Genomic DNA, 27,330 nt, shown 5'->3' with positions numbered 1-27,330 from the left:
ATTGGCGCCACGTAGCGAAAAGAAGAAACGACTGGCGCGCTGTTGTTAACTCGGCTATAATCGCGTAAGCGGTGTCTACGCCAATTAAGAAGAAGAAGAACATGGAATATTAAGTTTGCCTCGAAGTTTGGGAAGGAAACGTAAAGCTGCGTCGATTTAGCCATGTCCGTCTGTCCGTCCATCTATATATATATATACGAACTAGTCCCTCAGTTTTTAGGATATCGTTTTGGAATTTTGTAAACGTCATTTTCTCTTCAAGAAGTTGCTCATTTGTCGGAACTGCCGATATCGGACATTTATAACATATAACTGCCAAACAAACTGAACGACCGGAATCTTGTATGGAAAACATTCACATTTGACAATGTATCTTCACAAAAGTTGGCACAGGTTATTTTCTAAGGCAACATTGTAATCTCTGAAGAAATTGTTCAGATCGGTTAACTATAGTATATAGCTGCCATACAAACTGAATGATCAGAGTCAAATGCTTGCATGGGAAACTTTCGCATTTGTCGTGGTATGTACACGAAATTTGACATAGATTACTGCTTAAAGTAATAACATAATCGCCGAAAAAAATGTTCAGATCGGATTAATATAGCATATAGCTTCCATACAAACTGAACACATAGTTACTAAAAGAAATGCCGTCGAAGTTAACGTTTTTTTCTTGTTTTTATTTGATAATAATCTTCATGATATTTGGCAAATTCCGAATATACTGCTTAGAATGAATAACTCACGCATATATGGTATATGCCATACAAACTGACAGATCATAATCAAGACATTGGGAATTCTTTGATTTAAATATAAAATAATTTCTATGAAACCAAATATCGGGGACTGATTTCCAATTCCTAAAGGAAAAAAACGTAAAATCATTATTTCTTTGTTAAAAGTACCTCGGAATGAATTTTAACAGAGGTTCTAAATATAACTGCTTCAAAGAGTTCATAATTTTTTTACAAGGGAAACATATATGTAAGTCATAAGTGTTTCAATCAATATACATTTGTCCTCATTATATAAATGTTAAATAAATCAGTAGTATGAAAAACATTAGTAGTAGAGAATATTAACTATTTTTTAACATCATACAGATTTAGAGCCAGCATCCCGAAAATATTCGCCATCCAAAAATGGTTCTCCTCTTAAAAAATAATTAAATAGTTGTAAAATATGTACACATCAATTATCTCCTCATTGATTAATCAGTCACGCCTCCACTGAAAACTCAGCCATACATACATATATAATCTTTCGTTACTTTAACTACCCAAGCAACGGCTTTAATTGTTTTAAGACCAAAAAATTAGCGCAGAGATACATAAACATATGTACGCCATACCCAAATGAAAACCGGGTAGCTATTAAAAACTGAAGCCATATTTGTAGACATATCTCAACCGGAGAGACGAAAAGCTGATATTAATTTTGTGTATGAATTGCCACTTATCGTAACGACGCCTAGTCTTTTAAATGGTTATGTGATAAGTTACTTAAATTACATGGCAATTACCTCACAAGATACAAAAGCAAATCCCGCGGTGGCTCGTAATCGTTTACAATATTCTCCTGTTGTTGCTGTTGTTTTCTGGTAGCCACATTGTCTGCATCGACGATACCAAAATCGTCGTCATTGTCACTGTCACTGTCACAGTCACAGTCACAGTCACAGCTGCAGTCATAGTCACTGTCACTGCCATTTTCGTTGTCGTCATCGTCGTGGTCCCATTCATCGCCTTCGCTATGCACATTTGTGGTGTCGCCGCTACGGCGCTCGGCGTATACATCGTGATAGTAGTTGTCTTTATCGTTGTTATTATCAATGCGGCTGTTCACATCGATCGAATGAAACACGTTATTGTTGTTGGAGTGCGTGAATGCGTTATATGCTGGCGCAAAATTGGCTGGCGGCACACCTTTTTGTTGGCTTTGTTGTTGTCGCTTTTTATGTTGCTCTCCACGCCTGCGATGTCGGTGCTTTTCTGGTTTCGCTTTTTGTTTTTTCGTTGGCGACATACAACCGTCTTTGTTTGCCATTGCTTCGGCATCGAATGCATGCGTCGTTACATTGCCCGCCAACGCTGCGGCCGCTTTGGCAGCATTCGCATTTGCGTTCGTAATTTCCAGTTGTCGCGCCGCCAGACGTTGTTTCATTTGCACCGTAGAGGTCATTGCTGAGGTCTTTGCCAATGCTTCCGCAATCGCGAATTTCTCACGGAAGTCCTTCAGCATGGCAATCTCATGTTGATCAACGACTGGGCCAATCGTAGCTTTGTCGTTGTGACAATGAGTGCGACCACCATCGGTGCGAGCGTCGTCTGGTTTGGTCGTGGCGGTCGCATCAGCCAGATCACGTGCTGGCTTGCTTAAATTATTGACAAAATGAATGAATTTGTTCGTATCGTTTCCAGCCTTTTCCTTTATTTCGTCAACAAAACTGGAATCACTGTCCGTATCGTTCGTGTTGGCTGTTAAAATATCCGTGAGAAATTTTTTACGCTGAATGGCAATACATGAGGGCGGGCGCATACTATTCGTAGGCGTCTCTGCTGTAGTGGCGGACGTGACTAGCTGATTGGGGAGAGTTATTGATCTTTCCACAACTGCCGCTACTCTATCGACTTCATCTACACCGCCCGCCTTGTGTTCATGCAATGAACTGGCACATACTGTATCCACTGAGTGAGTGTGTTGTAGTTGTGGTCTTTGCTGTAGACATGTCTCTTTCACATACTCAGCCAAAGTAGCCTGAGATTTCAAGGCCACCGCGGATGGCGGCTCTAAACCGGCCAAACTCAGACGCAATCGACACTCATCTGTGCATAGCCGTCGACACATCTCATTGATGGCCGTGGCGCGTGCGCCCATATCGCTTGGCGCACTATCAGTACACGTCATACAGGGTGTATAGAAAACTGAATTGCCCACTATGGATACGGCGTGCTCATTGTCTGAGCTATCGTCACCATTGCTGCTACACTCTGAGACGAGTAAGTCATATTCCTTTTCAAGGTTGAGCTCGTCACTCGAAGAGTGCGCCTCGTCATTTCTGTTGTCCTTATCTGCGGCATGGTTATCATTCGTATTGGTTGAGTAAGAATTGGGTTCTAGTTGAAAAAATAGCGGCGGTCGCTCCTCATCCGGTGTACGTCCATCACGCATGTAGCTGTTACGCATAGAAGACATGGTAGGTGGCGCAAAATGTAGGAGTAATGATGTGACAGGCATAGCTTTACCCAGTGTGGGTGTACGGCGGTGACCATAACGTTTGGTCCCCTCAGCACCGAGGGTATCTTCCTGTTGAGATTGCATGGTATGTTCCAATTTTGAGGTGGCCTCAAGTTAAGAATGTGTGTTGGTATGTAAAGTAGCAAAAGAAACGCGTTAGAAGTTCTTCATGCAATCGATAGAGTTTTTTATATGAGTATATTTGATTTGCACGGCTTAAGTAATTTATATTTTTAATAATTGTATTTTTTATTTTATTTATTTTTCACTGGCTCTTCACATTATTTATGAGTTTCTCTCTAATCCCTTTTATATATTTTTATATTTCAAATCCACAAATTCACGCAATATTGTTCGTAAATTTATATTTTTCTTATTAAAAAAATCTCCTTGATCTTCACTTGTCTTTAACCGTTTCGAGTTATTTGTCAACTATATGTCAGCTAAGTTCAGCTCAATTTGGTTCCGCACAATTCAACTCGCGTGTGCACTTTACGTTTAGAACATTGAACTAGTAATCCGAGCAGCAAGCGGCATTTCTTATTTATATTCGCTAGATCGAGGCTAACAGCATTCACAACGTCGACTAGCAGGCTGGCTAACTAGCTAGCTGTTTGGCTTGGTGGGCTGCTAGTCATTGCACAGTGATGCAAAGTTGCCTGTTGTGTGACAAAAAAAAATATGCACGACTAAAGCTTTCAGAGCCAACTTCAATGCAATGACCACTGTAGATGCTGTCATACTTATTCTTCTTTATTGGTGTAGACACCGCTTACGAGGCTATAGCCGAGTTTACAATAGCGCGCCAGTCGTTCTTCCTTTTCGCTGTACTAATTAGAGATTCCAAGTGTAGGCAGATCCTTCTCCACCTGGTCTTTCCAATGGAGTGGAGGTTTTCTTCTTCCTCTGTTTCCCTCGACGGGTACAGAGTCGAATATTCTTAGAGCTGCAGTGTTTTGTACACCTCATCGTTACAGCGACTACGGTATTCGACGTTGCCAATGCGCAAAGAATCATACATCTTCCGCAGAACCTTCCTCTCGAAAATCAGATGTTGTCATCATCCATGCCTCTGTAACATACAGCAGGACAGGGATGATGAGTGACTTGCACAATTTGGTCTTTGTTCGTCGAGAAAGGACTTTACTTCTCAATTGCCTACTGAGTCCGAAGTAGCACCTGTTGACAAGAGTTATTCTTAGTTGGATTTCATGGCTGAGGTTGTTCTTGGTATTGAGGCTGGTTCCAAGATAGACGAAATTATCTACGGCTGTCAACAGTGACGTATTAGGGTTTTTTCAATGATTTGATGCATGGTGAATAACTGGTCAGTTGTTGATTCAGATTGTTAGATGCTGTCATTAAGTATCATAATTAAGGTGATATGAGTCCGTTATCTCAGCTTAAAAGGTCAGAAAATTGGTACTCCTAATCATTGGAAGGATTAATCAAAATGAGAAGAACTTTTCTGTAAAATACACTTTTAGAAATTTTTCTATATTCTTTGTTGAAAGATGAATAAAATGCATGTAATATGGCAATGTGATTCCAAAAATATTGTGTATTTGGTATTAAATTTTTAATTTGTCCTGTCTCAAAATTGTATTTCTTCTTCTTAACTGGATTTCTTTTCGATTTTAGATTTTAAATTCTTGCAAGTTAGTTTCTGACTGTTACCAAGCCTCGGCATTTATTTTGTTCCAACAAGTTTAAACTCCAATTTTAGTAAACTATATTATTGTTATTTTTTTTGCTTTGAGAAAAATCCAATATATTATTTTATTGTCGATTATTGTTATTCAAAATTATTTAATATTTTCAACGAAAGTCAATTTTAATCATTTAGTGATTCGTGATTTAGTTTCGGTTTTAGCAAAAGTCCAAAACTCTAACATTTTATTTTATTCGTGCTCAAAGTGTATGCTGAACCACAGTGCAAGGCGACGTTGCCATATAAACTTCGTCATTGTTGCAATTATTGCTGCCGTTGTTTTTGTTGTTATTAGCTGTTGTCCGAACTCACACATACACTGTTAGCGGACTATACAGCTACCTAGAGGTAAGTATAGCGTCGCTTTATGTCTGGCTGTCAAAAAGCCAGCTGTTGGTTGTGTTTTTGTTGTCAGTTGATTAGTTTGCCAAAAGCGCTATTGAATTTCTTATTGTCATTGTTTTTGTTGGTCAATACTGTAGTTTTTTGTAATTTATCATTACTTCGCTTTGAAATTGAGTTGTTTGTGTTTTTGTTCATTACTTTGTTGTGACTTTGGCGTAATATCAGTCAAAATATTGTAGTAAACAAACTGAAACTAAGGATGAACAAACAATTTTCGAGCTTTCTCAGCGAATAATTATGAGTTGATCATTAAGGATGCCTAACATCAACGTAACAGAAGTACAACAAATGTAATTGTATTCTTACCAAACATTCTTATGTTTGTAATAATATTGTTTTTATAATTTTAAACTTGTTTGGGCATTATAAAATATCTATGAGAGATTGTCATTTAGATACATTCTATAAACATTTGTAGAAGCTTATCACCGATGAGAACGTTTGCACATATTCATGTACCATGTTCTATTATGTACATACATATTGCAGAACAAATCACATATTAAACCCTTCTTTTTCAAAATGTGCATTCATGCTGGCTTTCACTAACAAATTATCCGGTTCCGTACAAACCCATTTCTATTTACTCAGAGTTGTTGATATAACGCTGGTGTAAAGATTACAATACATACATACATACTTTTGCTAAATATTTTTTGTGAAAATTTCTACATAAAGTGTTAATACGGAACAAATTTCTTTTAACTAGAGATATAACAAAATAAACTAGCAAGGGCTAAGTTCGAACGGAAAACAACTAAATATTATTATTTTTGTGTTTTTATGAACATGCATGTATATTTATGTGAAGCCTTAACCTTGAGTAAAATAATTCAAATCGGCTTTCGTTGTTGACCTCTCTCACAAGCCAAGCAATTTAAAATATTTCAATAGTGAGTACGAACTCAAACTTTTTGACAAAATAACTAGCATTAGCATATAGCACTTTTATCCGCAGACCTCATCGAATCTCGACTCTCTTCGCAGCAATCTTTCAAGTAATGTATTATATTTCGGATTTGAATGAATCTAACTCAGAATAGGATAACAATGTGAAGACGGAAATAAATCGAAAATTAATCCGAATGAGACCATAATGCCTTAAGGATAAATTATATTATATTACACATTTCACTATAATAACGTGTGATCCAAGTAGATTTATTTTTTTCACGCATGAGTCGTGTCAAGCTGTCATCTTATTTTTTTCAGTATTATTTGGTGATTCTTCATGGAAAGATTTTAAACAACGTTCTGTAAAAAATGTATTTCGCACGCTTCGCTCATATTATTGAGACCACGTCCAGCACACAGTCAAGAAAATATAATATAACAGACGTAGCGAAGAGTGTACATGAAGACCGTGGAGAGTCGATTCGGCGCCGTTCCCAGCAACTCCGACTTGGAACGACTTGGCGCATTTTACGTCGAAATCTTAAATTAAAAGTGTACAAAATATAGCTTATGCAAGAACTAAAGCGCTCGACCTTACCAAGTTACATAGCTTCGCTATAAGGGCTTTTGAAAACTTCCTACCATTTCATCCAGAAAGAACAGCGGTTTGGTGTGTTTTATGGGCCGGTGGAATCGGTTGTTTTGTATGATACTGGTGGGATCCGTCAATGGCGATATATATATTTAGCAAAAGTATATACATACATACATATATTTATGATGCTTGACGTTGAAGCTCGTGATCTCGGTGACATTTGGTATCAACAAGACGGCATCATTTATTGAGAAAACACTTCTGTGAGTAGATAATATCACTTTCTATGCCGGTGGATTGACCACCAATATCGTGTCTTTCTCCTGTGACGATATGTAAAGTCCAGAGTCTATGCAGAGAATTACGCTTCAATTCAGATCTTGTAGCAAAACATCACGTAAGTCATTCGACAGTTGCCAGTCAAAGTGCTCGAACGAGTCTTCGAAAATTCGACTCAACAAATGGACCATCTGAGACGTGGCCGTGGCCAACATTCAAAGAAGATATTCTTCAAAAAATGATTGATGATTGCCAAAGAATGTTATTTCGAATTTTAGTGTTTTTTTTTAAATAGGAAAGCTCGAAATGGAATAATAGTATGATTTATTTGCAAGTAAGGCACCACAGATGGCAGGCTTTTCAAAAATTTTTTTTTTTCGCTGAAACCTCATAAAGAGCAAAACTCTTATATGTGTAATATAATCTTTTTCATTCTCCGAACCATTTTGTTTACAAATTAACAACTCAACCCGCAATTAAAGAACGAAAGTGCTATGAAAAATGTATTTATTTGATTTGTTGTTTATCAATTGAAAGAGTTATTCAGTCTATGGAAGCTGCACATCAACAATTGTATTGTAAATATGTACATAATTATAATTGTATGAAAAATATCTTGTTTACCTAAGATCGATATTTTATTTATACTCATATTTACTAATACTTCTTTTTACTTGAGTATTCGCAGTTCAAGGCGAATTTCGTGCAGCACGTGCCATTGTTATTTTTTAAATCATTTCTTAATTAATGATTCTTAATTATACCTACATATATTGTAGTAAAGCTGTTTTGAATGTGAGAGCAAATACTAATTGAAAACAGTCTAAATATAGTACTAATAGATACTTGAAGTGATGGATTGGCCTACGATATGATGCGGCACTCCCTTCTAAAACGAGGATTAAAAACATCTGCGTACCATATTTTCACACCACAAACAAGTATACGGCAATTCTTATAAGCCAACATTTGGTCGAGAGCTTAAATAATTTATTCAGCGATATATTTAATATATTTTGATATTTTTAAAGTATGATGAGTTGAGTCGATTAAGTCAGCATGAATGGGATTGCGGAGATCGTAGTTGTTCGTGGCTGCCTGCAGAGTTGCAGTCTATAAGTGTTGTCCATATTCGGATGACCTTCTTCTGCATCATCAGGTACATTGTTGAAACATACAAGTAACAAAAGAATAATATGGTCGTCGACAGCTGAGATCAGCTGATCGAAATAGTTGATTTTTCGGCACAGAGATTTAAATAAAAGGACTTAAAAATAGTAAAGAGGTTGCAGTATAGGCGCGTTAGCAATATGTTTTGAGTGTTAGGTTTACGGCAAAGGTTTTAGATGGGCCTCGAATTCTACCAAGGTAATTTGTGTGTCCATTCCACATGTTAATGGGCACTGAAAATAGCTGACATTTTTAGTTCTCTGATCAACGCATTAATTTGCCTTTGAGAGTGGGATAAGGCTGATGCCCAAGTTAAACACACCGGACGTTGACCGATAAAGATACCTTTTATGGAATATTTAGCATATGTGATGTGTGTTCGATGTTAACATTTATTCCTTTTTTTAATTTAAAAGCCATACTTAGACTCGAAACACTTAAAAATATGGTTGAGTTCCCCGTAATGGCATTAAAACGATAGCAGACTCCAACTCATTATGTTGTTATTTTAGAGACAAAGGGTACACCCCAAGTAATTTTGCTGTTTAACACTGAGTTGAAAATTTGTTGAGGGATATATAGATATATTCCGATTACATAAAAGTAACTGGCGTGGGAATAAGACTCTCACAGATCGACCTTTAAAAGGAGAGTTCTACTGTCATTTCATTTTTTGTTTTCGGTCTGGAAAATCAAAAACCGAAACAAGTAACGAAATTGCGTTGAATGAATTAAAAAATGTATAAATTGTTAATTTGCTCCTCAAAAGGTAAATGCCCGTTTTGTTCTCTTTCCTGTTGCTAACTCACGGTTAAATGGCATAAAGTCATAAGGCAAATAAACGATCCGTATAAAATAACACAACATTTCTCCTATTATAAATTTTAATTATTTTAATAACCTATGGTCTAAATATTATTACAGTGAAAGACATATTAATTAACGGTTTGAACTAGCTAAAAATTCATAAAATTTATCAAGAATTATTGTGTCGTTGTAGATAAACTGATTAAATCATATATATATGTACATATTTATATGAAAAATCATATATTAATTTACAGTAGGCGCTGCAAGCTAATAAGCCTTGGCTATTTTTATATTCTCTCGTTTGTCTTACACTAAAACTGCTAATAAATATCTTACATACCTACATACTAAATGCATAACACACACCCACACACCTACATATTTATTTTCTAAGCTGTTGTGATTTATTAATATGTAGTAACTGGCATTTCAGTTGCATTTCAGCGATTGGCATTCTCGAAACACTCAAATGCACTTTCACATATTCGTATATAAATCTTATTTATTTCCGGCAAACAATTACACTTACCCCCAAAACAAAAACAAAACAAAATGTAATAAAGCATGAGCAAAATGCAATTGAAATGCATATGGCTACAGCTAATATCTGATCAAGTTATATGCATGTACGAATATATTGGTGTATATAAATAAATATTTACAAAAATAGATAATAAGGGTATTCACAAAGAACTCATTAATTAGGAAAAAAGACAAGAGCTAAGAATCTCAGCACTATGATTACAGGGAATACTTTATCTCAATTTATAAGTTTCTTATAGAACATGGATATGATCCAAGTAGAGGTACTTTTTCAGTAGCCCTTTTTTTGACAGATCAGGCATGACGTTCGCATGCGACCTCGCATCGCTCTATGGGCTCTCCAAGAAAATCCGACGTTTTAAAACCAACTTTTTTATGAACCTATGAGGCATATTTCTGGCTCAATAGGTATGTAAATAAGCAAAATTTCCGCATTTGTGACGAAGAGCAACTTGTAGAGATTCAGTAGCTGTCATTTTATAACTTTTCCTGTTTTGATATGTAAAGTGTGAAGTCTTTGCGGACAATACCGCTTCGCCTCAGGCCTTGGAGCAAAACATCACGCTTGTCATTTGACAGCTACCAAATGCTTGATCGAGTCATCAAAATTGTACTCAACGCATGGACCATCTGAGGCGTCTGTTTCTTCTTTATAAAATAGGGAACTTGGAAATGGATCACCCTTTATTAAATGTGTACGTGATCCTTGGAGTTCTTTAAAAGAGAACTTTTGCCAAGTTTTTCCCCTGCTTAGTGGTGGTAAATGAGATATTCCAACAATATTTGATTAAGATATTATTAGGTGGTTTATTTTATTGTAGTGGATAATTGGGAATATAAATTCAGATGGCGCATAATTATTATCTCTTATACTACCCTTGTCCTTTTTTTCATAATATAACATTTATTTTAAACCGAACTTTGTGTCCGAAAATTGTTTTTGCGAGTAGTTCTTCTTCATTACTTTATTATGAAGATAACCACAGCTGAGTGACATAATAATTATGATGAACATGCTCTAAATAAGGGAACATGCCAAAAATAATGGTATGGAGATTTTGGCTCGAAAGCCAAAGAAAGTCCTGGGCGACCAAAACAATTTGAAGATAAGCAATTGGAAACTCTACTCTATAAAAACCGTGACGAAATACAAGTAGAGCTCGCAGAAACTTTGGGCGGCCAAGCAGACTTGCAAAACATTTCAAAGCAGCCGGATACATTCAAAAACAAAGAAATCGTTTGACTTTTGAAGTCAAGTCAAGAGACGTTGAACGACCAAACGCTGTTTTAAGGCTAAAAATGAAGTGGTTATTGCATCGGATTGTAGCTGGATATTAAAAAAGGATCCATTATGACCCTAACCCTAAAATCAAAAAATCATATATGAAACTTGGTCAACCAGTCAAATCAACGGCAAAGCCGAATATCCACGGCTCGAAGATAATGCTCCGTATTCCGAGGGATCGGGTCGCGCACTATTACAAATTTTTAAAACTGGGTGAAACCATTAATAGAGAACGTTAACTACAATAACTTGTCAAAGTAGAATAAGCGACTAGACATGAGGTGAAAAGTTTCTATAATAACAACGTTCGACCTAATATTGCAGATTGGTTAAAAACAATTTGGAAAACAGCGGCTGGAAGTTCTACCTCATCCGTCTTATAGCCCTTGCTTTAACCCTTTTTGCTACTTCTTCGGCCGATACCGTCTGCGGATATGGTTTATATCAGAACGTGTCCAGTGTATCAAACACTGGATTGATTCAGATTGATTATATGGATATGTATTATAAATGTAAGAACGTTTGGCAGTTTCTGACAACTGAATTATGACTCACTGAGGGGCAATCTTACACGAAGCCACCCACAAATGTAATCAAACTTATGTCTAATTGGCATACAGTGTATATAATCTATGAAATGCATTTTAATTCGGGTGGCTTTGTTACCATAAATATTTCATATTTAAAGCTTTTTTGTACATAAAATTAAAAACCAAAAAAAAAAAAAACAACACTTTAAGAAATTGTTTTTTTGTACATAAATTAAAGAAAAAACATCTACCCATTTAAGTGACACCTTAATGTTAGAAACGAGTAAGCTAACTGATTCTGCCTAGAAGTATGCCATACAATCTTTCTTGCTTCAAATAACAATATACTTACAAAATAAGTATATATGTATGTGTATGAATGTGCTATTGTAAATATTATATATAAAAAACAAATAAATTTATAAGAAACCCATTTCGCATAGTTACAACAAATACATACATGGACATAATATAATATATGCAATATATTTCAGACAGACGTTTACTGATATATTAACATGTATGTGTGTACATATGTGTATATTTGAGCAATGAAAAAACACAAGTGTTTTACGAAATAGGTACTTCGAAATGCAGATAAAACGCTAATACTTCCATTTGACAAACTTAGCTGCTGATAAGCTGTACATACACACCTATGAATGTACATATGTATATGTATGTCAAAATAACTGAATACCATTCAATCCTTTTGTATATTTTACTATATCAATTTATTTTATTTTACTAAATACATACACATACACAAGAAAAACTACTGTTAAGTGAAAAAGGTCAAATAAAGTAGTTGTTTTGTTTAAAAAAAAAACACACATATGTATGTGGCCTTCTTAATGATGGTGGCTGTTATCAGTTACCGCGTGTGACTTACACTTCTTTCACAAAATTTATTTATGTACGTATGTTTTCAGAAACACTCACCGTGCCAGACGCTTATCGATCTCTTGGCCAATTCGCAATTGTATGTCTCCCAGCGCGTAAGCAAAAAGAAAAGCATTACAAGTACACTTTCAGGCACACGTCTGTATGTATATTGGCGCATGCAAAAATATTCATACTATTTTATACTGTTGAACAATTGCAAAATATATACATACATACATACATACTATATACATATGCATATAATTTTACATGTAGTATCTGTTAGTTTATGATTTTGAACTTTTGCGTATTTCTTCAAGTTTTTCACAAACGCACCGTTTCGTTGCCAAGAGACCGACTTTTGCTTTGCTAAGTTTGTACACAATGTGGCGCGTTTTTCATTGAACTTGTCTGCTTGGTATGTCTGAGAGGAAGCAGAAACTATGGGAAATCATAGCCATTGCGTTTGAATTTGTGATATAATTATAAATAAACAGGCACGAAGAAGATATACATATAAATATAGGCAATGTAGCCACATCGATAAGAATTTTCGAATTTTTGTGCATTTCTTGGAAATTGTAGTGCCGTAAAAAACATAAAATTTCTAATTGCTTGGTATTTGCTGCATGCTTTATTAGAATAAGTAATATATTGTTACATCGCTCATAGCATATTCTGTTAAGAGCAAGTACGACGGATAATTTAACTAACTGCCTAATATAAATGGAGAGATTACCTGCAACCTGTGGAATCTCGGAATAAGGTTCTATTATTTGTGGCTTCCGAAACGAATTATTTTGCTATTTTAAGGTATCCCCGCGAGTTCTAAACCCTAAAATTACCTAAAACTAATATTCTCGAATTTCTTGCTAACTTTCTGGCGGGTATATCGGTAAATTTGCAAGGTTTCTTAATGAAACTTATCGAGCTTTTTTTTAAGATCATGGTATATTAAAATGTCCTATCTTTAGCGCATTTATTGTTCATCATATAAGATATATTAGCAAAATTAAGCGTAGTGAATATTGGATATATTACAGTTTTTTACAGGAAATTTATGAAATCGATCAGCAAATTACCCCAGCTACCACATACTACAGACCGTGGTTTGCCAAAACCTGAAAATATTTCCAAAGTTTTGAAGCTGGCAAATTGCGAGGGTATAAAATGTTTGGTTACACCCGCACTTATTCCTTTTTTACATGTTGTTCAATTTATTTTTACATTCTTTGGAAAGTTTTCCATCTGGATTTATTTTAAAAAGTGACAACCACCAACCTATCATAAATCTCTCGCAGCACCAATTTTCATACAATTAAGATAACACTCGTCGATAATTGTAAAATTCATAAAAGATTTATTGTTATTTATGGAGAGAACATTTTGGGTAGTTAAGATAAAGATAGGTATTTACTTCTTAATCTTATACCCAGACTAAACTATTACAATTTGTTTTACTATTATTATTATTAGATTGACTTTCGACAAAATTGGTGACTTTTTATGCGTGCTGGTTTATTGTCTAACGATACAAAGAATTATGAAGATATTTCTAATTCAAAGACGTTTTATTAATTTTTAATATAATATAACGGATGATCCAAGTAGAGGTATTTTTTTCAATCCCCTTTTTTCCGACAGATCGCGCATTTATCGTGTCAAGCTTTCATCTTATTTTTATTCAGTACTGTTTGGTATTTCATCATGGAAATGGACATGTTCAACTTTATTACGAAAATTCACGCTCTGTTAAGAATTTGTTTTGCGCCCTTCGCTCAATTTATGGTCAACATAATCGGCCTACTGAGCTTACAATTCACAACACCATCAGCCATCATGAGACCCAGCATTCATTATTGGATAGTATTCGACAGAATAGCTAGCTGAGAGTGTACACGTAGACTGTGGAGAAGCGATCCGGCGCCATTCATAGCAACTCGGACTGACTTATGGAACGGTTTGGCACATTTTACGTCGAAATCTTAAATTGACAGCAAAATTGACGAGACGAAAGCAACCTGAAGATATTCAAGAGTTGCCATTTCATCGAGAAAGAACAACGGTTTGGTGTGTCACCGTCAATCGTGCCATGATAACCAACTATTTGATGCACGAACTTGCAGGTCTTGATCTCGGCGACATTTGGTTTCAACAAGACGGCGCCACTTCCCACATACTGCATCAATCAATGCATTTATTGAGAGAACACTTCGATGAGCAGATAATTTCACGTTTTGAGCCGGTCGATTGGCCAACAAGATCGTGTGATATCACTGTAGTTACTAACGAACGAACATTTTTTGAAATTTTAACCGCGGACTGCTCAAAATTACTGAGCCGGACTTAAAATTTCGTGGAATCGATCGAAGGCAGATGTTTCGTAGAAAATTAACATAACATATCTTGATAATCATTTAACCTTTCTTTAATTCTAATCAACCTCAGCCTGCTTTAGCAATATGCAGTCATACAGATTGCAGAATTGCCAACCACACTGAATGGAAGCCATTATCTTGTGAATAGAAAATCCATAAGTAGCGAGTAGTTTATTTATACAGCAATTATGTAGCTTTGTTCTTCATATGAAACATGGTGCCGCGTTGCATATACATACATAACTAGCATACATATGTATATGAATTTGTATGTAAATTATATGTAAACCAATCCAACACGCTCGCCCACTATCAGTCGCAAATGGGTTCATTATGATGTTATGCTTACCATTTCCATGGATTCAAAGTGCACTTGTTTCGAAACAAGTAAACAAAACCAGCGCGAATTTCTTGAAACCGGATAGAATCGCTTTTATGCGCTTAGAAGCACTTTTTCTTGGGATTTCACTTTAATTTTATAGCTGATACAGGAGATGTTTTCACAGGTTCTAATGATTAGCACTTTAGTAAGCAAATTGATGCACAAATTGTGAAATCCTTTTGAAAAATGTCCTTTTTTTTATAAGGAGCCCTGCACAGTTACACTTTTGATTGTGATACACTCTTTGGAGGAAATACTTTTTTCACTAAAGGCACACATGACAAACAATTTGCATTTACTATATGAAGAGTAATAAGAGGGATCCAACAACCGAATAGGACCGGACTAATGGCGAAACTAAAATGTACAACAGCGTTGTGGTAAACCTTGTGAGATCACTATGCGCACTCAATTCGAAGTCAACTAAGTTCTAATGAAAACATTGCAATCACTTTTATACATAATACAAGCTATACACACATATACATCATGCAGAGCATACATATAGCGCAACACGCTTGTCGGCGTTCTGTGATAAGGATAATCGAGTGTAAATACTCGCTTTAAAGGAACGAAAGCAAAAAGCGCAAATGAGAGGCATAGTACTGACAACAGCAATACTGATGGTACCGAGATTTTATTATATAAGTAAACAGAGCGTAAAATGATTGAGGCGCTTCTGGCAAAGCTCCCGCTGTTTTTTTCTACAGATGTACATCTGTACTTACTACAAAGTGATGTGCGCTGATTTACTCACACCAATTTGACCTTTGTTGGCAAACGCCGCTAGCATTCTCCGGCACATGCACATACGAGGAGGGTGGGATTAGCCCGCACATGAACACCAGTCATCCACATCTATTTAAGTACGGTAAAGTGGCCCTCAACCGCATAAATGGGGTCTACGCCAATAAAAAAGAAGAAGAAGGAGGCCTAACTTCTATTTAGAGTAGGACAACAATCATTATATTGTAGGCATTCTTAAGTTTTCAAGCAAAGGCCCGTAAATTTTAGGGAACACACCAAGAGCTGCAGACATTGAATATTGTGAGAGAAAGCTTACCCCTGCTTAATGCTGTCGAGTTGATAATCATTAGCGGGGTAAAAATTCTTGTTATTTCGGTTTCGCTAATCCGTCCGTTTTGTCTTTTCACAAAGGAAGAGGAATCTCTATGAATAAAACATAGTTACACCGTTTATAACTTTAGAAAGACTCTGTCGATTTGGATGGCTTACGATTTTTTGAATTTGAGTCTGCTCCGAATAGCAAAATATCTACCGAAATGTCGAAAAGTTTCACATAAAAAAATCAACACAGAAAGTTATCCAAACAAATAGAAAAACTTACAGCAATTATCCAATTTATTGCTTTTAATAACTATACAGGTCATGAAATAAATAGTTTCATCAAAATGCTCATGAAGGGCACATTACATAAGTTTGTCAGGAAGGTTGTAAAACCCAGAAGGAATCGTGGGAGAACTTATTAAGGATATACAGCTAACGATCAGCGTCACGAGTTGTGTCGATTTATCCATGCCTCTCTGTCGGTCTGTATATTTCTTATAATTTTTCGATTTGAGAGTATAAAAAAATTGGGTAGTCGAAAAAGTCTTTTCGTATTTCTAATCAAACATGAACCTATTTTTTTTTTATATTTATACTAATAAATAAATAAACAAATATGTACCATTTAGGTGTACCACTTTTTGCCTTTTTACCGCTAGAGACATTGTCTTGCCTGGCTTTCTTTCCTTTTTCTATACAAAAAATTCAAAATATAGCGATTTTCTTCATTATTTTCACTAATTTTTCAACAGCTGTAGTTTTTTGGTTAATAGAAGCTTAGAATCTTAGCTTTCCAACACTATGTATATGGTATGGCACACTGGAGATATACATACAACTGCAACGATATCTATTGGCAAAATACGAAAAGACTACATAATATTTAAAATAAAATAGCTAGTAATTTATCGAGCCGCCCTCGTATATATATGTAAATTTCTTTATTAATTTGCCAGACGCGATAGTTGGGGTTCTACGACTGTATGTACGTCATGTTATATTTAAACAGGAGAACGATAGACTGTTCGATTAAGTGATTCACTAAATCATTGATTTTGAAGAACATTTATAAGTAAGTAAGGCAGCGAGATTTATGGTGTACCTGCGTCACAGAAAAATATTTGTGTTTCCAAAAAATAGATAAGTATAAATATAACATGGTTGAAATATTAATTTTTCCTAGAAATTATTAAATTATAATTGAAGAAGAAAGTAAGTTGAAGAAGAAGTATGGAAATAAAATAATGCATATGTATAAAATACTTTAATTAGGATCAAAACTTACCCAAAGACCTTTTGAACTTTGTACGACTCATAGTTATGATATGCTTTGAAAATATTGTTTTGCTAATTTTGAAATTTCTGAATTTCATCATTTTAGAAGGCAGACAGATGATAAAATTCTTACTCTTTATTCTTGAATTTTTAACTGTGAATTAAAAGAATCGATGTAACAGGTGATCCAAATAGAGGTACTTTCTTCAATGACCTTTTTTTGACAGACCACGTGGGAGTCGTATCAAGCTCTCAAGTTATTTTTGTTCAGTATTGTTTAGCATTTCATCATGGAAAGTTTTTGAACAACGTTTCAAAATCTTTCAACTTCATGACGAAAATACACGTTCTGTAAAGATTGTATTTCGCGCGCTTCGCTCAACTTAAGAGCAACATAATCGGCCTACTAAGCGTACTATTCCCAAGAAGTGAAGAAAGTATAGCGGCCGTAGCTGAGAGTGTACATTTTGGACTGAAATATGGAGCGACTTTTCGCATTTAAGTCGAGATCCAAGCTATATCGCTTCGCTCTATTCTTGCAAATATCAAAGAAGATCCTAAGATCGAGCCACCGCCAATGTAGACCGTTATGATAATGGAATATTTATTGCCTGAAATTGATGCTCGTTATCTCGACGACATTTGGTTTCAAGAAAGCGGCGCCACTTCTCACACACTGCATCAATCAATGGATTTATTGAGAGAACACTTTGGTGAGGAGCTAATTTCACGTTTTGGGCCGGTCTATTGGACACCAAGGTCATGTGCTGTGCGGATCATCTCGATTCAGGTCTTGGAGCAAAGCATCACGATTGTCATTCGCAAGTTATCAGTCGAAATGCTCGAACGAGTCGTCGAAAATTGGACTCAACGCTTGTACTATCTGAGCTGTAGCCGCGACCCACATTTGAAGGAGTTAATCATTAAAAAAATAAGTAGGGCACCTCGAAATAGATCACCTTTTGTTAGTAATGACATAGCAAAAGTTGAAAGTAATTTTAGTAGAAACGGTTTCAAAAAAGGAAAAGTTTTGAAAATTTGAATATGAAAGCACCTATCATTCAACTCACTCTGACTAAATTAACGGCTTATTTTTAGTACAAAAATATGCAAATAAAAAAAACTGCAAAATAGAAATTGAACACAGAATGCATTAATGAACCTTGAAAGAGCAAATGATTAGCAAACGTGTCCATAGTTCCCTTTATCATTTCCAATTAACAATTTAATTGGCTTGTCATTTATAGAAAAGCCTTTATTCAGCAAAATTGAAATGATTGAAACTGCGAGTGAATCATTTTCGTTGGGTATAGAAATTTTATATGTGTTAAAATTATATTCTTTGTTGTTACGCAGATAACTTTCAGGGCTGCGTTCGCAGTCTACAGCTACATACAAATATTATGTTATTAATATGTATGCATATGAATTGGTGTTATCAGTGGTAACATAGCTCGCAGACTTAGATTATCTGTATGTCCCCTGCACGATTTCCTTACCTTTAGGTTTCTACATTTGGGGGTAATACATTTGTATATATATAATGTTTACACGCAACTAACTAGACGGTCAAGTGAGTTCGCCGCTAGTATATACCAAGTATACTACGATATGTAAGTATACTTACATACATATATTAGTATATGAATGTTTGTCCAGCAGTTATGTACTTACAACGTTATTGACACGTGTACGTTTTCTATAGTATGAACTTTGGTTTTGGTTCTCGATGCTCTGGTATTTAAAAGAAGAACCAAAGGAGGCTTAGGCTACGTTATGGTGCAAAATTGCAAAAATCATGTTTAAAACGGTAGATCGGTAGTACCAAAAATTCCTATTTGCACTCAATAGAAGAGACACACCTACAGGAGGGGGCTGACATATTGAGAGGACTGCAGGAAATGTCTAGAGCAGGGCACCAGGGCAAGACTACACTGTAAGAATCTAAGGTACCCACTGTATGATATATTGGAGGAGGTATCGATAGTTAGGCCGCAGAGTTTGTTAAAATTCGCGTCAAGGCATCCTCTTGGACTTACAACTGAACTCCGCTTATGACTTCGTGACCGTGCGTTTTACTACTAAAATACTTGTGTTGGTGATAAAGTAAACATCCCAATACTTTAACAAAATTTAATGAAACTCATTGTTAATTTTTTTCCATGAAAAAATTCGCCAGACATACTTTTCGCATCCTATGAACTTAAAGGATGTTGTGAAAGTATTTAGGAAAATAATTGTTATCGAATTTGTTTAAATGGACTAACTCGGGTCTAATTTTATCACATTGTATTAGCCGGTGTTTAGCAGTTTGAACCACAACAACAGTATTACCATAACCAATCTTCTTCTTCTTTATTGGCGCGGTTATAGCCGAGTTTACCCTAACCAATAATAAGTTTATACAAATCATAAATTAACACACCTCTTATCTAATAACAAATTACTATTAATCATGTCTGTAATTGCGTAACACCTAGTTAAGTTCATACAAATCCCTCATGTATTGTTTTTCAAAAGATACTTCAAATTACGAGTTATACAACTTACTTGCGCTTAAGGTATATATGTATGTACGAGTATATACCGAATAAATAAATAATTTGAAACATATTTACATATAGTACATATGAGCTACCATATTTATTTAGGTACAGAATTCATATACGTTGTATTATTTCAAATTTGTCATCACTCACTTTTCTCAGTGTGTTTTAATCACATCTGAGTCTGCTTCCATTTCTGATAACATTCCGCTACTAATTAAGTACGCTCTACTGGGGTGCGATAGGATCAGCTTTTATAGAGTTTCGCATTAATTTAATTTTTTGCAGTATTTATCGGTGTGAACAGGTTTCTGGCGGTAGCCGCCTACTGTAAACTATCTTCTAAAATAACTAATGTGATGACAATTTCATGAATATTACAAAACCATAAAGTTGGGAAACTTCTTGGGTTTTGAAGATAGCGAATTCTTAGTATTAAAACGTTTTTACTGAATATTCACTTAATATGTGTGACTGTGATACAGAACGAAAAAAAAATTTTTCCTCGTTGCGATTCAAAGAAAAGATAATGGAGGATATTGATAGAGTACCATTAGAACCTTATTGGATTTGGCACTGAAACGTGGTCCGCTCTATACTATTCCATATAGAAAACAGGTTTAAACTTTAAGATAATAATTCGGCCACTTATGGTAGACATTGCAGAATACACCGTTCATTCAGAAGTTGATTTCTAAAGTGACCCAAGAACCAATAGACGACAGATGGTGTTTCCAACAGGTCTTCCTCCACCTTACTTACGTAGTTCAGGGTTAATATGGCTTTATGGTAGTTTCTATTAGCAGGGAATGCGCCAAAACCTTTTTGCGCTAGAACTAGAAGAATAGTACCAGCAATCAAACAAGAGATATAAAATCCTTTTTTGAACTGCGGTTTAATTAATATTATTTAACGAGCAAGGAGGAGCTAAGTTCGAGTGTAACTGAACATTTCATACTCATGCAACTTGCAAAAGTGTTTATCCGATGTTACTCATTTTAGGCACAAATTGACATGCTCTCTCAATATTATTAAGATCACTCATATATTTAGCTTTTTATCAGATATATGAGACTAAGGACATTATTGATCCGATTCAATTCATTTTTGACATAAAGGCTTACTATTATATTATTCATATATATCTCACCGATAGGCAATAGAAAGTAATATTTTGCATAGGCGGACGGACAGACCTATGGGCAGAAGAGCATACAGACTACTTTCGTGTTTTTTTGTTTTTTTTGTTTGATTATTTAGATCACTCAATATGATACTAACAACTATTAAGTGAACAAAACTATTACACTCTATAGTAATATGTTGCAAGAATATCAAAATTGGCTTAGTTTAATGAAAGGAACGGAAATAAAGGGGGTCTTCGCAACTTTGTAGGAAAAAAATTCTTTAAACAGTGACTCACTGTGATATAATAATTAATAAATTTTGGTCTCAGTAAAAAACGACGAACTGCCCCAGACTTAACTCTGCTAAAAATAACTATGTATGCATATGAAAGCTATCAAAATAAAACGAGTGAAAATGTATTTAATAAATAGTCTTACCATGTTATTACTGTAGAAATAAATTTTACATTAATTATACACTTTTGTTTTACTGCAGCATTCAAGGGTTAAGCATGCTGATAGCCTATGCATCATCTTGTTGTCAGAGTAAAATCGGGCATGCGTACGGAGAACTCAATTCACTGGAGAGCTTTGCTGCAATAGCAAACACCAATAAAAGTTGAGAGAATAAAAGGGCTCTCATTTGACTTTGCAGCATTTTAAATAAGAATTACTGCTAATGGAGCAAAGCTGTAAATTAGTGGAGCAAAATGGTATCATTTGTTTATATTTTGTCAGCAATTGGCAACAGTAAGTTTTTGTACACATTTTTTGCTTAACTAACAAATTAACTTACCTAACACCATTTGCAAGTCATCACTTTCATCGAAAGTATATTTTTTTTCATAAGTATGATATATTTCTATATTTCGACCTTTAATCAAAAGTCCACCAGAGGCAAATATTAGCTGAGAAATGTGCATGTTGTACGTGCTATCATTGGGTATTTTTTAGGTTATTATTTTGTTTTACTCTTTATAAATGTTTTGTTCGTATTATGTTGCAAAAGTAAACAAATGATCGAAAGTATAGCGAGTATGCAATAATATACTTATATTCCATACGATAGGGTGTCCCGTTTTCTACCGAAGCATTTTTATTATACTGGGTGTGGTGAATTTAAGTTCCAAATTTTCAAAAAAAAATTTAATTTTAAAAATTTCCTCTTCTCAAGAAATTTAAAAGGTTGTTCAAATATTTTTGAATTCTTCTAAATTAGCTCTGACAATTCATTGTTACGATGAAAAGCAGTTTTTCTATATAGTTAAACTTAGAAAGGTACCGGGATTCATTCAAAATTGATATAGAAAACGTAATACAATATTGGAATATTGTTTGATGATAAGAAAACCTCTGTTTAATATTGAAATATTCTCTGATATTAAAAACATATATGTATGCACACTATTTAATTTAAATTCAGAAAAAAATATTAACTTCGGTTGTAAAAGCTTTTGGTTTGTTTGCAGCTTAATGCTATAGTGGTCCTATCTGAATAATATATTCGAACCAAATTCTCTGAACATTTCTTATAAATAACAAAATGTACTATAAGGAAACTTCATCCTGATCGTTCAGCTTCTTTTTTGGAGGAAAAGAAGTGTGGTTTCAGATCAATATCGCAAAAACTGCGAGACTAGTTGGCGTATATACAGACAGACATTTGGACATCACTAAATCTATTTAGCTCATCATCCCGATCATTTATATACATATACTAGGTGGGTTCCAAAGTAAACAAGACTTAAAACAGAACAAATGGTTTTTTTCGGCAAAATCAATTTATTTTATTCAAAATAGTCTCCTGCTTCCCTACTGCTTTTTGCACAGTTCAAAAGCATGTCGAACGAGGGCTTTAGCTCGTTGCAAGAGTTTTGAATGGCCTCTACGACTGCTTAACGCTTTCCTTTCATGAACAAATGCATTTTTCCGAAAAGGAAGAAGTCGCACGGTGCCATATCCGGTGAATACGGGGAGTGGGTAATGGTTAAAATGAGATTTTTGGTCAAATAATCGGTCAGAAGCACAATTTTTGGTCTTCAGTCAATTTGTGCGGTACAAACCGTGCACATCTTTCGTAAGCTCAAATGTTCGGTCCAAATGCGATAAATCGATGTTGTTCAGATGTTTAATTCCATTTCAATGAAATTTCAATTATGATTTCGGCTGATTTTTGATGAATTCGATGGAGTTTCCGTTGATCACGGATCATGACCACTTTCAAAATGTTGAAACCACTCGTGCACTCTGCCACGGGATAGGCAATCATTGCCATAAACTTTTATCATCATTTGAAACGTTTCGGTAAAAGTTTTACCAATTTAAAAACAAAATTTAATATTAACTCTTTGTTCGAAGCTTATTTTCGCACCGATAACACAAACATACTGACACTTAAAACGCTATAACTTCACTTCCAATCGAAGAAATGTCATGAAATTCTCACGCAGCAAAGAAAGCAGGTTCTAACGCACCAGTCGACATATAGAACGCGCCACCAGGGGGCGCTAGATTCAGAAAGGCCTATTTACTTTGGAACGCACCTTGTATGTAGTCTATAACATACCTACACAAACATAAATAAGTATGTATGTTATAGGGGTTTCGACGTTTCCTTCTGGGTGTTACAAGTAACAAATTTCGTGACAATTTTATTATGCTCTGTTTAGGGTATAAAAAATATAGAGTTTATTTGCTTTCGAGGTGGCAAGCAAAAACAACTCCGATTGTTTTCTTTTGAAGATTAGAATGACAGTAAATTCAAGTAGACCAGCTGACAAATTACCATAGAAGAAAAGCTTTCTTTACGATGCACTGTATTTTCATGAGGTAATAGATACATAAAACACACCCACACACACACACACACACACACAACTTAATCTTAATCCTACTATCTTAAATTAACTCTCTTAATTTTGCTCTCTCATAATAAGGCCCACCCTTATGTGCATTCCATAATAATGCACGCGTTGTTTTGTCGATATGCTTTTACAACGTTGGCGCACAGTATGTTTGTGTGTTTGCATATTTAACAGGCAAAACTTTCTACTGCAAACACCAACGTTTTAATGAAATTAGGTAATATGCAAATGAGGACGAATAATGATTGACAGAGTGGTGAATGCTGAGTGCCGCTATGTCAAAATCAAACGATGAAAGCTGCAAACTTACCGAAGAAATCTACACACACACATTTATATTGAGTATTATAATATTTAAATATAATATTTTTATTGACTTTTTTTTGTACTTTTTCAGCACTTACATGAATTTTTTGAAGAGTTTGTAAAGCGCCACCACGTAATGGACAATCGTCGAGATCAGGAACATATTGCAGCCACATTCGAAGCCGCGTGCTTAGGCCAATTGATTTAATTTCCGTTGCCCTTATGCACTTACACTCAATTAGCTTGATATATTTTGCTACACTTGCACTTAAAACATGTGCATATTATTACAGAAACAATTTTCAATGCTTTTAGGCGTCGTCAGCACTTTCCACGTGACACTTATCACTCACTAATCAATTCGGTTGTATGTTTCGTCACACTATTACTTCAGAAATTGTATTCATCCGATTCATAATTAGCGAAATTAAGAAAATGCTTGGAAAAATCAATTAAAAATGTTGTAAGTAATCACATGCGGCTATTACGCGACGTGATGCGTTACAATGCTTCCGATATTTGGCAATGTTTGTGCAGAACTGTCATCAATGTCATTTCCGTAATGAGGCGGCAGTGGCAAGCTGAAGTAAGACGTCAAGTAACCGCGCGCACACTAACCACGCCAGAGACATGCAAGAGCGAACTGCTTTCTCCGCCTGAAACACTATCCTATACACCGCTTCTTATTACAACTAATGCATTGCATTGTTGGTAATTTTTATTAACGTCTTTGATTGGTTGAATGCGTTTGGCGTCTGCGATGACGTTAGCTCCAGTGAGTGCAAGAGAGTGAATTCACAACTACAAATTTGCGCTTTTTCAACTTTTGTGTTTTTATTTGTTTATATTATAGATGTAAGTGCTATATGTGTGCTTATTGTTCTTCGTATTTAGCGTCTATAGAGAGCGGTTAAAACCAAAAAAAAATAATTAAATAAACCAACAAGAAACAAAAGAAGTTTCGTCGGTACCTGATACTCGGAGATGATCATTATGAACCTACATAAATTCAATAGATGATAAGCGGTAGATTTAGAAAGAGTCTAGTGTGCAAGTCTATTATAAACTGATATTACGCTTCTCATTCTCAGCGAATTGACCAATATAAACTGCTAAGCTGACGTCATGGTTGCTGGTATTTGAAAGAGTACAATGGTAGCAATATATTGAGAAGCTTTTGTTTACAAATGATTTCAAGTTAATAGCCCCGTGGTTCAATCACCGCTTATGAGTAACTGTGAGAGGAATTTACAAAAAGTCAAATCAAAGTGACAGAAAGCAGCGATTTTATTGAGGAAGGGCAATATAATAAGGCATTTTAAGAAACGTATATTTCACCTATTTTTGACTTTTCCACACTGAACGTGAGATAATGAGTTTGCATGAGGTTTGAAGCAGCCAAAAGGAAACGTTGGAGTAAAAAGAATATATTTGTACACATAAAAGATCACTATAAGATATAGCGTCATGCAAGCTGATCGCTCAAAATGAGTCCTCGTGTGGAAAACTACTTTATATGACAAGATATCTTCGACCGAAATTAACGGGTTTTCTTGTCTTGCTATCTATAACACAAAAAAAAAAAAAAAAAACTCAGAGGCAACAGTCAGAATTTTTTGAGATTGTAAATCTTTAATCGCATTTTCTAAACGGCAAGTTAAAAGAAAATTATATTTTTCTACTAACTAGAACACCTCAAATATTCTAAAACTTACTGATACAAACGAGGTTAGATCTCCGAAAATACAGCTCTTGGCCGAATAAAATCCGGGTCAATTCCGGTAACGTAAAACCGGCAAATCACTTATCGTTGGATGACCTCGATGGCAACTTATGTAACCTAGAATGGGTACCCGTTACAACAACAACAAGAACCCTTCACCTCACCAATCGATATATGCCGTTTTATTGTCGTTGAATTCACCAACACCAAATCGTGTTTGAAGTAGAATCGTCCGTCAGAAACAATAAGAATATAATCTTTAAAAGTAAAAGTTTATTATCTTAAGGGGTTACATGGGTTTACGGGTTTCAGAAAATCGTTTCCTTATCGTCTTATTAAATTGTACAACACCTCTAGAATATTGTCCTAAATTCTCAAGTTGATCCGAGTAATAGTTTCGGAAATACAGCCTTAAGAACTTGTGCACACGTTTTTATCGAAGCCGTGGGAGAGAACTACTCAACCGATTTTCATGAAATTTTACACAAGTCCATGAGGTACAATTCTTCAAGACTGAGACGAAGGATTTTTTTTCAATTACAACTATTTCATTTTATTGTAAAAGTGTCTGCCAAAAATTCAATTTTCAACTTTTTTTTCTTCGCCCAAGTTCTAAGTTAAAGTTTTAACTAAAACACATATTTTTCACTTTAGATGATCCTGTAAGGAGTTATCCTGCCAACGCGGGCGCATCTTTTTTCTGAGGGGTCACGGGAAATGGCGTCGCAATGGCCGTGTTTAAAATATTTTCTAAAAAATTTCAGAATTTCTTTGTTAATAGTGTCTAATAAAATATTTAATTTTTTATACATATGAGAAAAAAATTGTTGAAAAAAATACTGTTTTGTGCCCGAGAGAACCCATGTAACCCCTTAAGAATTGTACAACTTTTTATACAATATACAGCGAACACGATGTCCTATAAAAAAATACTTGGAAACTTACGCTAACAAATCACCTAAAACCTGTTCATCCATCACCACAATCCGCTATAGACTTTTCGTAATATGAAAATAAAATCTTTGATTCTACAAACTAACAGGCAAAAATTTGCGCTTAAATTTATGTTTATTTTAATATTTATAGAAAAAATAAACATATTAATCAATATAATATTATTGACACTAGGTCCTTAATCATCCAGTTAACTTGAGTATTACCATTTTTCTGAGTCATTATAAAACACATGTGAACTCTACATGTAATCCATAGAAACCGTGTAAGACCCAATTAAATACTTTAAATTTTCAAAGAATTTGCAAAACTTCATATCTTGAAAAGTCATAGTGTATTATCAATACAAAAATAATT

General features: G+C 35.0%; 1 protein-coding gene across 5 annotated transcripts in view; it reads right to left on the bottom strand.

The window, feature by feature from the left end:
• LOC108978367 (nocturnin) overlaps positions 1-24,937 on the bottom strand; it is a 46,265-nt gene extending 21,328 nt beyond the window's left edge. For 2 of the 5 annotated variants that reach the window (XM_018948614.1, XM_018948616.1), the window contains exon 1: positions 15,078-15,522. Coding sequence is in view for 2 of the 5 variants with exons in the window: in XM_018948612.1 (XP_018804157.1) it covers positions 1,529-3,327 (1,799 nt within the window). In the remaining 3 variants the exon portion in view is untranslated. Of the gene's footprint in view, positions 1-1,528; positions 3,560-12,407; positions 12,477-15,077; positions 15,523-24,394 lie in introns of those variants that run through there. The other 3 variants (XM_018948615.1, XM_018948617.1, XM_018948612.1) reach the window with 3 other exon arrangements.
• Positions 24,938-27,330: the final 2,393 nt, after the last annotated feature.

Source organism: Bactrocera latifrons, unplaced genomic scaffold (assembly GCF_001853355.1).
Source record: "Bactrocera latifrons isolate USDA-ARS-PBARC rearing strain unplaced genomic scaffold, ASM185335v1 scaffold_120, whole genome shotgun sequence".
In the NCBI taxonomy this organism is placed as follows: domain Eukaryota; kingdom Metazoa; phylum Arthropoda; class Insecta; order Diptera; family Tephritidae; genus Bactrocera; species Bactrocera latifrons.
This window is presented reverse-complemented; position numbering and strand designations above follow the sequence as displayed.